Source organism: Natator depressus, chromosome 8 (assembly GCF_965152275.1).
Source record: "Natator depressus isolate rNatDep1 chromosome 8, rNatDep2.hap1, whole genome shotgun sequence".
NCBI lineage: Eukaryota > Metazoa > Chordata > Testudines > Cheloniidae > Natator > Natator depressus.
Genome location: NC_134241.1, coordinates 106,691,460 through 106,710,733, shown reverse-complemented (window position 1 = coordinate 106,710,733; position 19,274 = coordinate 106,691,460). Strand labels below are relative to the sequence as shown.

The following is a 19,274-nucleotide window of genomic DNA, read 5'->3' as shown; positions in this document are numbered from 1 at the left end:
GTCATTCCTTAACCCCCCCTTGGGGAGGTGCTGTGGGGGGAAGCAGGGGAGGGTGTGCTCAGTCCCTTTTGGGTCTCTGCACTCGGTGCATAGGCCATGGCTAGAGGTGAGCCTAGGGAACAGTTGGTCTCTCATCCACCCTGGCTCAACTTGCCAGCACATAAAGCCGGCTTGACTACCTCCAGGTTCCTCTGGTTTGGGGCTGAGTAAAATGGGGCGTGGCCAAGGCCCTGCCACACCTGGCTCAGCCCTAGTTGTGAGTGGTTCCTTGGGGTCACGTGCAGCTGGGGGTAGGCAGATGGCTTCAACTTACAGCTGGGACCAGGTGGATACTGTCTGGTTCAGGCAGGGACCCCAGGCTACAGGCCACTTTTGCAAACTCCCCTGGGTCTTGTGTTAAGCACAGCTCCCCTTAGCCAAGACCCTGCAAATGTTCACTGCAGTGACTGTCCCATGTGTGCACACTGCACATGCCTCTGGCCAACTGGTGAGTGCTGGGCCCCAGGGTTGGGGGGCACCCCAAGGTCCCTGGGAAGAGAGAGCACCTCTCTTTGCTTTTGACCAGCTCCCTGCCTTTGAGTGGAGCTGCATCAAGCTTTGTGAGGTGGGGGGGCGCTGTGTGGGTATCCCTATTCTGGAAAGAAATCCACTGTGTTCTTAACCCGTGTTAGCTAAGCAGTTAAAATAGCAGTGATGCCAGGCAAGTCAGTATTGCACGTGGGTGAACAGCGGGATGTTTGTCCTCAGGCTCCCTGGAGGCTTCAGCATGCACTGCTTACCTGAGATAAAAGCCAAATTGCCATTTCTTCAACTATTTTCACCCAATTTAACTAATCCAAGTCGCAACCCCACCTTTGCAGTGTAGTGATAATGTGGGTGTGCATTGCACATGCATGTGGGGCAGAGGCTGGGACTGGGGGGCCTCTCCACCCTCAAAAATGTCCCAGCTGACTCCATGCTAGGCTCTGTACTGTTCCTGCATCGTCTCCCTGGCCCTGCGGGTCCCGTGCCACCACCTGTCGCTCTGGGGGCTGAGGAGGGAGCACTGGCCTAGGCAGGAGATGCTGCAGGGGCAGTGAAGGGCATTCTGGGACTGGGATAACCATTCCCAGGGAGCCTGCGGTTGTGGCAGGGGAGAGCGGGGCTCTGGTGTGTAGGCAGGCTGAGAAATTATTTAAATATAAAACAAGGAAACAAAATGCCCCAAAACTTCATTCACACTGAGGTAAGGGTGCCTTGGCTGCCTGGTGCCCTTCCAGAACGTGGAGTGCAGCTGAACTCAAACCGCTGAAAACCAAGAAATGGAACATGATGGTACATGGCACCCCAGCCAGGCCACCTTAATACTGGTGGCCTGGGAGCTCCTTCAGCCAGCTGGCTTCCTGGGACATTGTCTATGGCCGATCGGCCCCTGGAGGAGGGAGAGTGTCCCTGGCTGAATGGTGGGCTCCTGGAGGGGGGATGTCTCTAGCTGGAGAGCGGGCTTCCCTGGCGGGGGGTCTCTGGCTGGCTGGTGGGGGGCTCCTAGGGGGATCTCCAGCTGGCTGGTGCACTCCTGGGGGAAGGGGGGGTGTCTCCAGGTGGACGGTGGGCTCCCTGGGGGTGGGGGTTGTCTTTGGCCAGCTCCCTGGGGCACCAAACCCTTGCTGAGCTGCGGGAACTCCTGATGCTTCCTGTGCAAGCCCAAGTCCCAGGCTCCTCCCATTCTGGCACCAGGGCACCCCTCACTGCACTTTTCTCTAGGTAAGTCCTGGCACTGGCTCGCTGATCGGGACATAGATGCCCAGAGACTATGGTAGCAATTACCTGTGCAAACCTGGGGACAGCATGGGGTGGGGGACTAAGCAGCTGTGAGCCTGATGGCAGCAGGGATGGATGCCCCCAGCAGCCAGCTCCCTGAGCCCTGCATGGTGCAGCACTCCCTACCTCTTTGTCGCCTGCATTGTCTCCTTCCCCCACAACCTCCCTGTGTGATGCCCAGGGCTGGCCCTGCCCTGCTCCCACTCCAGGGAGGAGTCCGGAAGCCCCAGGCCTTCCTGCTAGTCTGCTCTATCCAGGGGCTGCTGCTGCAGAGCTGCTGTGTCTGTCGTGGGAGCGCATGGACCTGCTTCTCCTTATCACACTTCCTCACGTTTTTCTGCAGTGAATGCTATCGCCCAGCATGAGACAGGGTGTGCTTCCCGCTGCGCTGGCCTGAGACTGGCCCGAGCCGCATGCCAACCACAGGGCTATTTTGGGATGTTTGTTTGTACCCAAATGACCCGCCCCTCCCTACACCATAGCCCGGGCAGGGGGATGGACTCAGATCCTGATGGCCCATGGCACTCAGTTTGTGAGGCTGATCAGAACAGGGAGCAGACCTCATGAGCCCACTGGACCCTTGTGAAAGGTCTGCTTGGGTGGGCCACGTTCTGCAGCCATGGCGTGAGACTGGCGGGTTCTTACCTGTTATGCTGCCGGGCCTCCCAAAGAGCTTTTGCCAGCTGGCCAGCATGGGAGGCTGATGGCCACCTGTGGAAAAGGGAGTTTCTGTGGCTGAATCCCAGCTCTGACACTCCCTTGCCTGTCCCTTGCGTGCTTCTCCCAGTCCACCCCTCGCCCCAGGGCAGCATTGGTAGCCCCTTTGCACAGGCGTAAATGGTGACAGATGGTGGAAGGCAGGACTCCCATAGGCTCCCCATCTAACTGCATGGGGTGGGGGGTGATGCACACCTACCTCTGGGGGCTGAGCTGGGGAAGCACATATGAGCCCTGGGCTAGAGTGAGGAGGTTTTCCTAATACAACATCAAAAAGCCAATAGCACGTCTTTCTGTCCTGTGCCCATCACTGTGGCACCTGAGCCCTTGCAAAGACATTAAAGCCCTGACTCTCTGGAGCAGTAGGGCTGCCACATGTGGCTCTGCTGACACAAAGCAGCAAATTCCCCTGCATGGGGGAAATCGCAGCTGGCCCAGCGCTGTCATGTGGCTGCTCTGTCTCGCCGGTCCCCTGAGCATAACGGTGTGGTCAGGGAAAAGGGGTGGGGCCCAGGCTGCTCTGGCAACTGGTTGATCTGCAGTTACTGGAACGGGCCCTGGGTGCTGCTGGCACAGGACACAGCAACCTGGTTGCTCTAATTTGCCCTGAGACCAGGCCAGTGCATGGCAACTGCACAAATGGGGCACCATGCTTCCGGACTCTCGTTGCCTTCTGGTGGCACTTTGACTGTACTATGGAGCAGCCTCTCCAGGCCCCTTCCCACTAAACAGCTCTCTCCTCCATGCAGATGTGGCTCTCCTGGGAGCGGTTTCTGAGACCATTCGCTGCTTCTCCCGATCTTTTGAAGACCTCACCTGTTTCTGGGATGAGGAGGAGGCAGAGCATGGGAACCACACGTACCGCTTCTACTACACCTACAAGGGGTAGGTCAGGACTCTCAGGCCCTGGAATCCCAGCCCTGGCCTTTTCTTCCCCAAGGGCCAGGCTGGCTGCCCTGTGCCCTAAGCAGACACCTGACTGCCAGCTGCTCCCATACACCTCAGCCCTGCTTAACTCCTGGTGGTTTGCTTAAAGATGCTGCAGTCCTCGTCTCCCCGGCACGGCTCGGAGTGGAGCACTTTGCCCTCTGTAGCAGTCTTGGCCTTTCCCTGGTTTCCAGAGCCTGGGAATTGGCTTCCTGCTGCAGTATGTTCTTGGCAGCTGTGTGGGGAAACACAACCCCCTACCGTCAGTACTTCTGTGCTTGCCCCCACCATTGTGCTTGTGTGCCTGGTGGTCTGGTTTTACCCTCAGCCCCCACAGGCAGGCAGGGCCATTGGCCCCTTGGTACAGCTGGGAGCAGGGACTCAAATGCCGGTTGCCCAAGCCCTAGGTTAGTGCCCTGGCCACTTTCCCATTGTCTCCCTGCTGCCTGGGCCCCAAGGGGCAGAGAACCTGCTTCTGAGGGGGAGAGCCTCCCTTCCTGTGTTGCCCACTGGAAGCCTGGCCCTTGCAGGGCGGGTGTTGGTAGGCGGTCAATGGCCACAAAGGGCTCTGCTGCTGGGCCTAGGGTTGCCAGGTGTCCGGTTTTTGACCGGAACGGCCGGTTGAAAAAGTAACCTGGCAGCATTAAAGCTGGGTGGCCACAGTAGCCGCCGGCTCCATCCCATCCCAGCACCTGCACGCGGCAGCTCCCTCTGGCCCAGTCTACCCCTGTCTGAAGGCTGCGCCCTCTGCAGCAGCACAAACTGCTTGGGGGACCCCCGGTCCCCTCTGGGCCCTGCCCCTGGGCTGTGGCTGCTCCTCACCTTCTCCCTGCAGCTAGAGGTGGCTCTGGGCACCCTGCTCCTGCCTCATTCTGCAAGAACCCAAGGTTCCTGGTTGCAGTTGACTCCAGTTATGAGCTCCAGGTAGAAGTCAGCCCTGTGCTTGCATCGCTCAGTCTGCTGAATGCTTTAGCAATGCTCAGAGCAAAACAGCAAGGATGGTGGCTTTCTACTAGTGGGTGAGAGAGGAGAGAGCGCGCACACACTCTCCCTACTTACTCTCACACACCATGGGTCTGCTCTTTCAAGTACTAAGTGCAGAACTGTATATGCAAAAATAATAATAATACAAAAATCACCTGCAATGATCTCAATTGCAATTATCATGATCAAGCATGCAAATTGATTATTTGAACATGCAACTGCCATAATTGTGTGTGCCTTTTTTGCACACACAACTGTGCCGAAAATCGTGCGTATGTGTAATGGACTATCCTGCCTGTGTGTGAATGATCTCGCTCTGTCAGGCCCCTCCATTCTAAGGCTGGTCCCAGCTCAGTGTTCACTACACGGCTGATCGGATGCCAGCAGTCTAGGAGTTCAGAACACCCCTCTGCGGGGTTCTGTTTTTCACTTCAATATTGGCCACCCAGGTGAAGGGACAAGGCCCTGAGCCCAGGGGTGAGGGGTCTGCAAGCTGCCTTCTCCCAGACAGGCCATGGGGGCGCACTCAGGGCCAGGCCGGGGGCTCCAGTGCACTAGGTTAGGCTGCTAGGCCCATCTCCTAGCATGGTGACGGCTAGGCGCGGTGCAAGGACCAAACCGTGCAGTCAATGGGCTCCATTTACAGGGCTCCGTCCAGGAGACCCCGGGCAGGGAGCAGCTTCTGGGCCTCTGAACAATCCAACTCCCACTGCCCCAGCCCCTTGCTATGGGAACCAAACAACTCTCCCCAGCCCAGCCCCTCGCTTTGGGGACTGACCCCTCCCCACCCTGGCCCCTTGCTGCGGGGACCTGCCCCCTCTGTGCCCCGATCGGGCAGGCTCCACATCCCGGGGGGGCGATGGAGACTGAGCAGGGGCGGGGGAGAGGTGGGGCAGGGGTGTTTGGTTTTCAGCAACTGGAAAGTTGGCAGCCCCACTGGGACCCAGTCCCCCGGCCTGGCCACGAGGCTGGGGCTGCCCAAGGGGGAGGAAGGGGAACCTGGTGAGGCGCCTCCCGAGGCCTGTGTGGGCCGCACCCCGCGCCCTGACTGCCCTGCTCCCCAGGGAGACAGCCAAGGAGTGTGCGCTGGCTCTGCAGAGACGGAGCGGCGGGGGCAGCCGTTACGTCTGCATCTTCCCCAGCAGCCATGAGGTGCGGCTCTTCACCCAGCTCTGCCTCCGCGTGCTAGACACACGCAGCAACCAGACCAAGTACTCCCGGGAAGTCGCGGTGGAGACGGTCGGTGAGTGCTCGCCTCTGCTTTCTGCCTGCAAGGCGCAGGGAGCCCTGCCCCTGCCCCGCCCCTACATCACGGCCATGCATCAGGGCCGGCACAGCCGATTCTCCAGTGCTTTGTCCTTTCCGGGGGCCGTGTGGTGAAGGGTTTACTGCTGTGGGAAGCCTCAGGCCCTGTCCTCCCCCTGCTGCCACCTTTTCTCTGACACTGGCAGGTCGTTGGGCCGATGGGGCACAGTGGTGTTTCCCAGCATCTCCGTTCTGTGCCGCCCAGGAAGGAGAGAGCTGCCATAACCTAGTGATGCTCATACCACACTTCGAGAGCAGCAATGACCCTCACCCCGCTGCCGAGGTCTCAAGTCACCCTGGTGCAGCCTGCTAGCATACTGCCCCCCTCCCAGTCAGGCCGGAGCATGGCACAGAAGCAGCCCTTGCCGCTCAGGTGGACACCCTCTTCCTGCCGAAAGAGAAGGGAAACCCATCCACATGGTTCCTGTCAGGCCCCTGCGGTGTTTGACTTCAGGGGTCATCACCTTTCTGCAGAGAGATGGATACATCATGGCTTGCTCAGTCCCAGCTCTGAGGCTTGCTCCATGCAGCTCTTCTTCCAGCACTTGGTTTAGCATCATCTGCCAGCGCGGGACCATGCTGTCTGCCCCTCAACCGCCTCCGTAATGGAGAGGCAGCCTAGCCGCAGCTCAAGTACCACTTGACCCTGCTCCAATCCCAGGGCACTGGCGGCTAGCAGTACCCAGCTCTTCATGCAAGTGACAGTGTGTCCTGGCACAGCCAGGCCCTGTGCCCAAACAACGCCCGTCCCTGGCGTCACACAGTTGTTATTACAGTAGTGCCTCGCGGCCATGCCTAGCCGCACGGGTGGGTTACGTACAGGCAGCTGCTGCTGCTGCATGCTGCTAGCCTGGCCTTGGAGCTGTGGCAATGCCCCGCGCCTGCAGCAGAGGCTGTTAGCTTTGGCACTTTCCTTCCAGGGCTCGTTGCTCCCCCTGTGAATATAACGGCCACCTGGGCTGGGGCAGCTGGGGCGCTGAAGGTGAGCTGGGAACCCCCAGCTACTGAATACACTGAGCTCTTCATCTATGAGATCCTCTACTGCATTGTGGGCTCCATGGAACCACCCTGCCGGGTAAGGCTGTGTTCCTCCTGCCATGGCCGGCTGTAACATACCCCACGGGCTGTGGGTAACACTGTGTTCCTCCTGCCATGGCCGGCTGTAACATACCCCATGGGCTGTGGGTGACACGGTGTTCCTCCCTTCTTGGCCGGCTGTAACATACCCCATGGGCTGTGAATATTGCTGTGTTCCTCCCACCATGGCCAGTTGTAACCAGAGGCAGATTTACCATGAAACAAACAGTGTGGTGGCACAGGCCCCCCGATGACAGGGGGGGCCTCCAAAATACAGGAGAAATCTCATCTGACAACCTGCCCCTGAGTCCCGGATGGCAGTGCAGCAGGGTTTAGACTGCCTGCAGTTTGTGGCCGGTGGCCCCACGCCACTCCTGGAAGCGGCCAGCGGCTGGCACGTCTCTGCATGCCCCTGGTGGGGTGGAGGGAGGTGGCTCCGTGCGCTGCCCCCGCCCCAGACAGTGCATGGAGACCCGCTGCCCCTCCTCCCCCCAAGGGGCACGCAGAGATGTGCCAGAAGCAGGGCTAAGGCAGCTCCCTGCCCGCGTTGCCTCCCTCCCTCTGCGCCACGCCACTACCGGAAGTGGTCAGCATGTCCCTGCAGCCCCTGGGGAGGGGGATGTCTCTGTGCATTGCCCCTGCCCCTAGCACCGACTCTGCAGCTCTCATAGGCCGGGAACTGCAGCCAATGGGAGGTATGGGGGTGGCACCTGAGTGCAGTGGTGTGCAGAGACCCCCTGGCCTTCCCCCACACCTAGGCGCCGCTGCCAGAGGGGTATGCTCGTTGTTTTGGGAGCTGTGCCGCCCAAGGTAAGTGCCGTCCCCCTGACCCCTCCTGCACCCCAACCCCCTGCCCCAGCCCAGAGCCTGCACCCCTTACCCCCTCCCACACCCCAACCCCCTGCTCCAGCCCAGAGCCTGCACCCAGCACCAAACTCCCTCCCAGAGCCTGACCCCCACATCGCCTCCTGCACCCCAACCCCCTGCCCCAATCAAGGTACCTCACTTTATTTTCATTTACTTCCTATTACTTATAGGAGGAGCATGAAGAAAAAAGAATGAAAAACTGGGGGAAGGGATGGGGGAGATAAGAGAGGATGTTCTTCTTCTTGGCTGGGTCCTGAGGGGTGGGGGCCCAAAAATGAAGCTGCACACAGGGCCCCACTAACTCTAAATCCACCACTGGCTGTAACATACCCCATGGGCTGTGGATAATGCTGTGTTTCCCCTCCCTTGTCCGGCTGTGACAGGCCCCACGGACTGTGGGTAACTCTCTGGTGAACATTCATGCCATTCTACCTGCAATTCCCAATCCCAGCGTGGCAGCTGCAGTCACCTCATTTCCTGCCCTAGATGGGCATGTGCCATATAATGGGGTCACTGGAAATTCAGCCAGACTCCTGCAGGGGAGGATGTGACTCTGTGTCACCTCTCTGGTGCTGCCCCAGGCCCGTGGGGCTCAGGGGCTGAGAGGTTTGGGGGGCGTCTTGTTAGAGGCTAGGACAGTGTATGTGGTGGTTGAAGCAGCTCCCATGTTCTCCTCCTCACCCAGTCTGGTCCCTCTCCTATAGAAGCAGGTGCATAGCACCAGGGCATGTGTCCTCCACACTCTGCAGCCTGGGGCCAAGTACCACATCCGGATCCGCACCAAGCCAGATGGCTTGTCCCTGGATGGATTCTGGGGCCCCTGGTCTCAGGCAGTGGCTGCTGAAATACCCCGCTCCTCAGGTGAGTGACTCCTGGACAGAAGGGGTTTGGCTGTGAGACCCACACACAGCATCTCTCCAGTCCTGCCTGGTAACACACAGCCCATCCAGAAGCCAGGGTGGGGGCTGAGAGTGTCACTTCAACTCTGCTCACCCATCGAGGGCTCCTTGAACTGCCACAATCCCCCATCTCTGAAGGCTTCTGAGGAACATCAAGGCCAAAGGGAGAGAGGACAGGGTTTGGTGGAACCTGCGGGAGATGGCACCTGGGGGCTTGGGCACAAAGGGGCCCACTGCCTAGAGCCCAGCTCTGTAGGGCCCTGCCTGCAGGATCTCAGACATCCAATAAACTGTAAACTGGGCTCCTTGTTCCTGTGGCCCAGCCCTGTCTGCTTGGAGCTCACTTGTTCTCTCCTGCCCAGGGGAGATCGGTCTGCGCTGTTTCACCCCCGACCTGCAGTGGGTGCGGTGTGAGTGGACCTGGGATCCTGCAGATTCCAACAGCTCCCACAGCCTCTTCTATCGGTCCCAAGGGAGCAGTGATGTCTCCAGGTGACAGAGCCCAGGACATTCCACTCCTGTGCGAGGTGGGGAAGTGCGGCAGCTGTTCTGGGATCGACTTTCAGATGCACAGATGCAGCGCCCTGTCCTAGGAGCAGAGCAGCACCACAAATCCCATGCAGCCAGGGCCTTCCCTTCCCCCCACTGGTGCCTGTGCTCTGCAGGCCCCAGAGGTTTCCAGACTGAGGGGTTCTCTGTCCTGCCCATCCCCTGCTTTGCTCAGGAGCAGAGATGAAGGAGGCTGTGCCACGGGATGGGCACATGCCATTCTTTCTGTGCTGTGCACTGAGGGCCAGAAGTTGGCTGGTCATCAAAGGCAGCTCCAGGGGAGCAAGGACAGACCCTCAGGGAGCAGGGGGAGGCTCAAGCCAGGGGGAGAGAGCCCAGGAGGCCAGAGGTGCTTGTGGGCAAGGTTGGGGCAGTGCCCACCTGCTGGTGACATTCGGGCCCTCATGGACATGGCGGGTTTGTTACCCTGTGGGGGTGGAGGGGCAGGGGGCGGGGTGAGTGGGGCGAGGATGGTGACAGGAGCCAGGCAGGTTTTTACCCTGTGGCGGGGAGGGGAGGGGCAGGGTGACTTGGGTGAGGGTGGAGTCTGGCTGCACAGGGACAGGTCAGTGAAGGGGCAGCCATGGCTGCCGGAGGGATCGGGAAGCAGACGTCTCTGCTGGACTCACGTGCGCCCTGCTTCCTCCCCAGAGGCCAGGGTTGGCAGCACTGTCAGGAGCACAGCGCAGGGCCCCAGAGCACCCACTCCTGCATGTTCCAGCCCAGGAATGACAGCGACATCTTCACCTTGGTGAATGTCTCTCGGGGGCATCTTGAGCCAGTCCTCAGCTACTTTGGGGAGCCATTCCGGATGCATCAGGCCGGTGAGAACCCGCTGACTCCCTGTCCTGTCTCCTCCCCAGGTTTCCTCCCCATGGTTGCACAAGCCTCTGTCCTGTGAGGGTCTTGACTGCAGCACTGCGGGGTGCTGCCCAGGGAGCCCCCACCCTGGCACTGCAGCAGGAGGGAGCTCTCTCCTGCCCTGTCTGGGCAGAGACGGGGTCAGTGCGGGTGGAACTCGGGGGCTGGGCTGCGCGAGGGACTCTCCGTTTGCCCAGCTGTGCTAACATGTGCTCCTTGCTCCAACTGCAGTGCTCACCGGACCCCCAAGGATCTTGCAGGCCAACATCAGCAGTGGGCAGCTGAGGCTGCAGTGGGACCCACCACAGGAGGAACTGGCAGAGTACATGGTGTATCAGGTCCGCTACTCAGTGAAGAACAGCATGGACTGGAAGGTAATTGGGGACTGCCCCCCACTGCAGGAGAGGTTGCCATGGGGACTGGCACCCCCCTCACCTCCACAGAGAAGGTCTCCCTGGGTATGAGCACACCCCTTACCCTGCAGGGAAGGTTTGCCTGGGGACTGGCACACACCCCCACCCCGGCAACCTCCCACAGCAGGGGAGGGCTCCGTGGGAACTGGTGCACCCCTCCCCTGGAGGTGCTCCAATACCATGGAGACGGGTCCAGGAAAAAAGTGCCAAACCCAATAGAACTTGGCCTGCCCTTTGTCTGCCCCACCCCAGTCACCATCAGCTCTAACCCCAGGGTCAGCACAGGGCCTGTGGAGCCCAGCAAAGCATCTCTTGCCTCACCCCATGCTCCCAGGGTGTAACCCAGCTTTCCCTGGTTAGGTCCTGCAGATCCAGCATGCAGCCAACAGTGAGACCCTGGACCTGCGTGCTGGCCCCGGCTACCTCCTCCAGGTGCGAGCCAAGCCCAATGCGCAGCAGCTCCAGGGGTTCTGGAGTGCCTGGTCAGAGACCATCGTGGTGGAGGCCCCTTCTGGAGCAGGTATGGGCCAGTGCTCCTGATGGGGATGGGCCTGAGTGAGGAGGGGGGCCTGCAGCTGGCTGAGGTGAGGGGCACTAGGGGCTGAGGCCATGGGTGGGAGGCGCTGTCAGCCTTTAACAGTCTCCACAGCCTTTAACAGTCTCCACAGAGTTGCCATTAGTGTAGGTCACACTGTTCCACAAAGGTGGGCCATACAACCCCAGTGACTCTGGGACTGGGCCTTTGGCCGCCAGCATCCCGTGTCTCCCCATGAGCTCTGCCCAACGAGTCTGACTGAGGAAGACTTTTCATCCCTTTGGGGATCAGTGAATGTCAGTCGGTATTTGCAGTGATGCCAAGTAACCTGTCTCAGACCAGGGCAGAATTTAACAGCCAGCTGGAAGGCAGTGTCGGAGATTTCTTAGATTAGCATAGGGAGCAAAGATTAAGACTGAGTTCAGACTGGTCCAGCTGTTGTCAAACTTTTTGAGCTGAGCCCTCCTTTGAGTTACAATTTTGGGGTGCGCCGCCCCAACCAGACAAAAATAGACACAATCCTTGCCTCCCCCCTCCTCAGGTTTTTAGGGTGCGGGAAGGCATGTGCAGTCTTTGGGGGTGGAGGCTGCCAGGAGCGGAAATTGGGTTAGCCATGGCAGATGTTGACACTGACCCACAGGATGGGTGCCCCACTGAGGCGATCCAGAGGGTAAAGGTGGCGCTCTCTTCCCTGGCGTCGCCGCTCACCCCCCCCCCCCCAGGAAAAAAAACATGCCTCTGCACCGCCCTGGGAGGGCATGCCCCACAGTTTGAAAACCTCTGAACTGGCCAGTGCAGGGGTTCCCCTAGCCAAGGTGCTGTAGAGTTCATCCTCTCCCTCTCTCTCGCTGCGTCCCAAAGGAGAGCTGCTCTGTGTATGTGAACCCTGTTCTTATCCCAGGCCCCCGGCCCCTCCAGTCCGTTGTCTTTATGCTGCAAACATGCCAAGTGCAGCTGTTCAGCCTGCCAGGCTTTCCCATGGAGTGTTACTGCTCGGCCATTGACATTCCCACTATCTTTTCCAGACGCTCCATTGGTACAGAATCTCAGAAATGTCGGGCTGGAAGGGACCTCAAGAGGTCATCAAGTCTAGCCCCTGCATTGTGGCTGGACCAAGTAAACCTAGACCATCCCTGACAACTGTTTGTCCAGCCAATTCTTAAAACCTCCAATGAAAGGGATTCCACAACCTCTCTTGCAAGCCTATTCCCTAGCTTAACTACCCTTAGAGTTAGAAAGATTTTCCTAATATCTAACCTAAATCTCCTTTTTAAGTCCACTACTACTTCTCCTACCTTCAGTGGCCAGGAGGACAATTGATCTCATGCTCTTTCTAACAGCCCTTAACATACTGAATGACTGTTCTCTGCCCCCCCCCCCGCCCACAGTTCCCCCCCCCAGTCTGCTTTTCTCAAGACTAAACAGGCCCAGTTTTTTTAACCTTTCCTCATAGGTCAGGTTTTTAAAGCCTTGTATAATTTTTGGTGCTCGCCGCTGGACTTTCTCCAGTTTATCCATATCTTTCCTAAGATGCGTTGCCCAGAATTGGACACAAGACTCCAGCTGAGGCCTCATCAGGGCCAAGTAGAGTGGGATAGTTCCCTCCTGTGTCATTTATATGACACTCCTCTTCATACTCCCCAGAACATTAGCCTTTTTTGCAACTGCATCACATTGTGGCTCATATTCAATTTGTGATCTGCTACAAGCCCCAGATCCTTTGCAGCAGCCACGTAGCCCCCATTTTGTAGTTGTGCATTTGATTTTATCTTCCTAAGTGTAGTACATTGCACTTGAGAGAGACAAGGTATGTGAGACAATATCTTTTATTGGATCATCTTCTGTTGGTGGAAGGGACAGGTTTTCAAGCTTCATGGAGGCCTTCCTCAAGTCTGGAGAAGGTAAGCAGAGTGTCCAAGTAAAATATGAGGTGGGACAGATAAAGTATAAAGGGCTCAAACATGCTATAAGAGACCACTTAAAATGAAATGGGCAACTAAGGGTTAGCAGGCAGTAGGGTGTGCTACAGATTGCTGTAATGAGCCATACACCAGTGTCTCTGTTAAGTCCACGGTTTTTAGTGTCCAGCAGAGTTATGAATTTAAGTTCCCAAGATTGTCTTTTGAAGGTGTTCTGCAGCTTTCCTCTGCAGGCGAGCACTGAGAGGTCAGCTGTGGAGTGATTGCTTTGTGAAGAATGTTCACTTCTGGGTGATAAGAGTATTGTTGTCTTTTATCATTTTTGAGAGCATAGTGATTGTCAGGTTTCACCCATGTAGTTGTTGTTGGGCATTTGATGCACTGGGTGGGGTACACCCCATGTAGGACCCATGGATCTTGAAAGGTGTGTTCTGAGGGGTATTGATCATTGTCGTAGAGATGTGTCTGCAGGTTTGGCATCAGTTCTGGTAGGGACTAGTGCCACTTTGAGTCGGTGTGTCCCGGACAATGAGAAGCTTGTTTCTCATGATGAGCTTGGCAAAGATGAGGTTGAAGGCCAGAAGAGGGTTCCCATCAAGTTTGGGTTGTAATTGTTTGATGATACATCATGGGTCCAATGTGGGGTGTCTGGGGACACAGTCAGTAAGTGTGTGTGTTTTTGTTTGTTTTTCTATATTGAAACAGGTTCTCCTCGGGTATTTGGATTGCCCATTGCACAATGCAATCTACTTTTCTGATGTCTTGTCCTTGCTTAGTGAAGGCGGTGGTGAAGTTTAGGTGACTTGCTCTTTGGAGTAAATTCTGTGTGCACTTGCCTTTACTGAATTTCATCTTGTTGATTTCAGACCAGTTCTCTAACTTATCATGGTCGTTTTGAATTCTAATCCTGTCATTTGAAGTGCTAGCAATCCCTCCCAGCTTGGTATCATCTGCACATTTTGTAAGCGTACTTTCTACTTCGTTATCTGAGTCATTTAATGTAACTATTGAATAGTGCCAGACCCAGGACAGGCCTCTTTCTAACTATAAGGATAGTTAAGTTCTAAAATAGGGAGGATGTGGAATCCCCATCACTGGAGGTTTTTAAGAACAGGTTGGACAAACACCTGCCAAGGATAGTCCATCAGGACAGTTGGGTGACCGGCTGTGGCTTGAGCAGGCACAGGGTGGAGCAGGAGCTGAAGCAGGAACAAGCACAAACTGGAGCAGGGTAGTCTAGCAAGCAGCATCCCCAGCAAGGTAGTGACGTTGAGCAGACTGAAGTGGCTGCTTTCACTAGATACCTGCCTTGGTGTCACCTGGTTAGACTCTTGCTTGTGGATTAACTGGACCCTTAGGACTCACAAGTAATTATCTCGAATGTCATATCAGGCTCAGAGCCATCAGGCTCAGAACACTCATTACATGATCTAGGTTTAATTGGTCCCCTCTCAGCACAAGGGGCAGGATTAGATGACCTCCTGAGGTCCCGTCCAGCCCCACATTTCTATTTCAGCAACCTCTCCCTAACGTGTCAGATGTGGGATCCAGGCAGGCAGCACCCCTCCTGGTGCCTCAGGTCAGGTCAGCTGGTGGATGCCTCTGTGTTGATATGTGTTGATCCCAGCCAGTTCTTGAGGACACATTTATACCACCCCAGACAGCTACATGACCCAAACACCTCATATCTCCCTCTGTGCCAGAGGAAGCACTTTAATCCCTTTGGACCCAGCAGGTCACAAGACAAAGTCTGATGGGTCACCTGAGACACACATTGCTCATAACAACACTACAGACAATTCCTATTTTCATCACAGGCAGCAAGGACACTGGGGAGCCCGATGCATTCACTGCTCCCTTCTCTGTCCCCGGCTGGATAATACTGAGCCTCACCATCACACTGCTCTTCTTCGTGGGACTCCTGGGGCTGAGGTGCTCTTTTCCTTCTGTATACAGGTAACTGACCCCTCCCCCTTCTGGGGTACAGGTAACTGACCCCCTGCCTGCCGCGGTACAAGTAACTGACCCCCTGCCTGACGGGATACAGGTAACTGACACCCTCCCATTCCTGTAACTGACCTCTGCTCCCAAGGTACAGGTAACAGATCCCTCCCTCATCAAGGGTAAAGGTAATTGACATCTCCTGCTCCCCTGCTCTCTCCCTGTCCCCGAGAGTTCTCCCTGCTGTTCCCACTCTTTTAGACCCTAATTTCTTTCCCCCAGTGGGACTGTGCTGTGATGCTGTGACAGGCCTGGTTAGTGTGTTTCTGGGACTAGCCAGGGGCAGGATGGTGTCTCCGCACATAGACCTGTGTGGTGCTTGGGGGGGAGGGAAAGTGTCTCTCGCATAGGGCCATGTGGAGCTTAATTGGCCTGTGTAGAGCTGGGGAGAGATTGATTTCACACCCCCATTTTTCCTTGCCCAGCAGCGTGAAGCGAAAGCTCTGGCCTCCCGCCCCAGATCTGCACCGTGTCCTGGGCACTTTCCTCACCGAGGGCAGCAAGCAGCAGCAGGTGAGGTGCAGAGGCCTCAGGCACATTCCCGGGACAGGAGCCGAGGTGGCTGTCCTGCCTCAGTAGGGTCACCAACTTTGTAATGTTTAAAAACCGGACACTGAGCAGGAGTGCCAGAACCTCCCCAGCCCCGCCTCTTCCCCTCCCAAGGCCCCTCCCTCGCCCTGCCTCTCCCCCCCAAGACCCCACTCCCGATTTGCTCCTCTTCCCTCCCACCCCTGCATCGCTCGCTGCTCTTCCCCTCTGCCCAGGAGGGACTCACCTGCGGAGCTGTGGCTGGGAGCTGCAGCCGACGGAGGTAGGAGGCAGCCCTGGCTGAGTAGGGGCTGAGGCAGGTGATGACCCAGTGCCTCCCTTGCCCACAGTAACCAGACTTTGGGTGTCCGGTCAGTAGATTTGATCAGACACCGTCAACCAGACTTTCTGGTCAAAAACCGGGCACCGGGCCACCCTATGCCCGAGATGAACGCCAGCTGGTGGAGACTGTGCGTTCCGCCACCTCCCTGCTCCAGAGCCAACAAAGTAAAACCTTTCACTGGAGCTATTTGTCATGTCTCTGCCTGTGGAGCCATTTCCCGAGTAATCACAAGCCTGAGTCTCAGTGGAATTAAGCACTGCAGCTCCCTGTGGCTGCAGCTGGGTGCTCAGCACTCCTGTGGGTCAGCCTTGTGGGGATGGCTTCTGGGCTGTAAAACCACCCCAAAGGAGACCCAAGCGTTTCCAGACACACAGGGCTATATAGCCCTCTGCTTGAGCCCCCCAGCAAGCTAGGAATGTCCCCTCCCCAAGGGGTAATGCCCCCATTCTGAGCCTTGTGGTACAGCTGTAGCATTTAGGCATGTGGGGAGCTGCCACTGGGCCAGGCCTGACTCTTACCTGACCTGGGCCTCAGGCTCCTGGGGTGACTTCCAGTCAGGCAGGGTCATCACCTTTGGCTCCTCTCTTTTGCAGCAGCTTTTCACTGTGGATCTCAAAGCCTTTGACAAAGGGAGTCGGGGTCACTTCCCCCATGTCACGTAGGGGGAGACTGAGGCAGGAGGGGATGGGGCACATTCCTTTGGCAGGTTCTTTGAAGCCGCTCCGGGGTTGATATGTGAGGATTGGTCCCAGGAGATGTATTAATGGGCCAAGGGCAGGCAAGACAGGCAGAGGTTAGTGACTTGGGAAATGTATCAAATGGAGATCTCTGTCCTGCATGCGTAATCTACACAGAGGGTGGGATACAGGCCTGGTCTGGGGCGGGGGGCTGCATTACTTTCCCTCCCCCTCCTGCCCCAGCCTACACTCAGCTGTGCTATTTCCCCTTCCTCCTTAAGGCAAACACTTCATTCTACAACAAGCCCTTGGAAGACGTGATCCTACCCTGCCTCCTGGAAGTCCTTTCTGAGAGGAAGGGGGCTGAGACTCCCCCAGAGCCCACCCTGCTGAAGACAGCAGGCCCAGGGTCTGACATCCCCGAGGATGCAGAGACTAGCAATCTCTCCTCTCCTCACCAGGACTACATGGTGCTGCATCCCAGCAGCCCCACGGGCAGCCGCTACGAGAATGAGTACTTGGACAGCAGAGGGGAGGGGGATGACAGCTACCTTAGGGGTCTCGCTGTGCTCCTGCTCCATGTCCCAGATGTCCACTCAGAGCTCCGGCAGGACAGGGCTGAGATCCAGTACAACCCACTGGTGCCTAGCAGCCTTCAGGCCGAAGACATACCTCTAGGGGGGCCTGTGGACTCTGAGGAAGAGGACTGGGATTGCCCATGCTCCGGGAAGCAGTCCATGTCCACTACAGACATTTCTAACCAGTCCTACCTGCTGATGAGCAGCTGGGAGCAGCAGCCCTTCCTCTGAGTGCAGGATCTGCTACATGCCCCACGCTGCCTCGTGAGGATGGGAGTGAGGCAGAGGGCTTGGCATGTCATTGGAACCTCACGGCTGGGACGTCCGTGCCTGACTGGATCTTCAGCTGGGCAGGAGGAACCCCCATGGGCAAATACTGTAGAGTTACGTGCATTTCTTCTGCAGCCTCCACTGTCAGCTTCTGCTGGTGACAGGATCCTGCACTAAATGGGCCAGGCCTGAGGGTGTTTGTACAGTCAGTGGTGGGCGATACCGCTCTCCCCAGCATGTGATCAGTCTCTGAGGCAGATCACCAAACAAGCTGCACTCTGGCACTACCAGAGAAGTCCTGCAGGATGGGGTAGGGGGCACTACAACTGTCCTGGAGGTCAGAAATCTGTAACCCTTCCCCAAGGAACCCCAGCCATTGTCGTCTGTGATCCCCAGCTGCTTTCCTTGGGGAGGGGCTGCAGAATTCTGACATCTGGGACAGTGGGGTGAGCCCTCCCCTGGGTTCTGTGTGGGAGCTGGGGGCTTTGAAAAGGGGATGGGAGAGGCTGAGTACAGCAGTAGTCCTGCCTCATTATAGATAACCCGACCTGAGACAAGAAAAAAAGTCAGCTTTCCCTCCCCCTGGCTCCCCAGTCCGGCTGCCTCCTGCACTTCCCTTCAGCACTTCGTGAAGCTGTCTACATGGTTCCAGTCAGCCAAGCTAGGAAACCCAGAGCATTATGACATCACTCCCCTGCCTCAGTCACAGCCATTTGAGATGGGAACGAGTTCCTTTGTGCTCCCTTTTTTTCTCCCACTCTCCACACTGCCTGTGTGTGCCCAGTTCTGTCCCTCTCTCCCCCCAGAGCATATCCTTACACTTGTCTCCCTCCTGACATGGTCTCTGAAGCTCCTGGGTGCAGGGTCCTGCCTGGTCTGTGCTTTGCCCTGTAGAATGCGGTGCACACCCTGTGGCATTACTGATCAGTAATAAAGAATCATTTACTGGAATGTGATGCCTGTTGCTGCCAATTGGACCAGGGTGGTTTACTAATGTGGCACACTCTGCAGCAGTCCCTGGAGACAAACTTAAGCTCTTGAGAAATCCCCATCACAAAGCAGAGAGCTCTACTACTGGACCCCTCAGTTGTGGAGTCCCATCCCATCACTCCCTACACTGGCCTCCCATGAAATATCAAATCAAGTTAAAGGTCTTGGCCCTGAGCCGCAAGGTTCTCAGAGTATCTAATGATCACCTAAAGCTCTGGGATGAAGAGTGGTGGAGAACTCCACTCCTCTGGCACAATGGAACTCCCTGCAATAAGGATAAAGCAGCTGTGTGTGGGAGACAGGGCCTTCTCAGGGGCCAGTGTGAGACTGTGAAATTCATAGATTTTTAAGACAGAAGGGACCATTGTAATCATCTAGTCTGACTTGTATAGCACAGGCCAGAGAACATCCCCAAAATAACTCCTGGAGCAGATCTTTTAGAAAAACATCCAATTTTGATTTAAAAATTGTCTGTGATGGAGAATCCACCATGACCCTTGATCCATTGTTCCAATTATTAATTCCCTTCACTGTTAAAAATTTACACTGTATTTCCAGTCTGAATTTATCTAGCTTGAATTCCCTCAAAACCTCCCCAACTTCTGCTCCAACTGAAAGGCCTTGCTTTCTTTAAAAAACAAAGTATGTGTATATGTATTTTAAAAATCCTAAACCATTCCCCTGCGCATGCTTCTCCCATGAAGGACCAGAGGAGAGAACACACATGGGACAGATGTTAGTCACTTTATGTGCTAGTGAGAGGTGCTCAGATACTACCCTGAAGAGCACAGTGTAAGGAACCTAAATTGAATAGATCTGAATGTGTTCTCTGATTGGCTCAGCCAAGAAGAGCAACAGCTTTCAGTGGACTCAGCCATGGCCAGTCACGATACAGCTGTTTACATATGCAGTTAGATTGGTTGACACTTCCCTTCCTGAGGTGCAGAAGGAAAATGTCCTGGATTCTCACCTCCTCTATAAAAGCCCTTTGAGAGATCTGTGAGTGTGGAGCTCCCTGAGAGAATATCTCACAC

At 56.4% G+C, this 19,274-nt stretch overlaps 1 protein-coding gene across 1 annotated transcript; it reads left to right on the top strand.

The window, feature by feature from the left end:
• The first annotated feature begins 96 nt into the window (after window positions 1–96).
• MPL (MPL proto-oncogene, thrombopoietin receptor) lies at window positions 97–18,082 on the top strand. The gene is made up of 13 exons (XM_074962368.1): window positions 97–106; window positions 1,717–1,743; window positions 3,267–3,402; window positions 5,493–5,671; window positions 6,654–6,808; window positions 8,382–8,538; window positions 8,939–9,068; window positions 9,777–9,949; window positions 10,218–10,360; window positions 10,760–10,919; window positions 14,671–14,809; window positions 15,280–15,367; window positions 16,684–18,082. Exons 1-13 carry the CDS (start codon window positions 97–99, stop codon window positions 17,209–17,211), a joined length of 2,025 nt encoding a protein of 674 aa, XP_074818469.1. The 3' UTR covers window positions 17,212–18,082.
• Window positions 18,083–19,274: the final 1,192 nt, after the last annotated feature.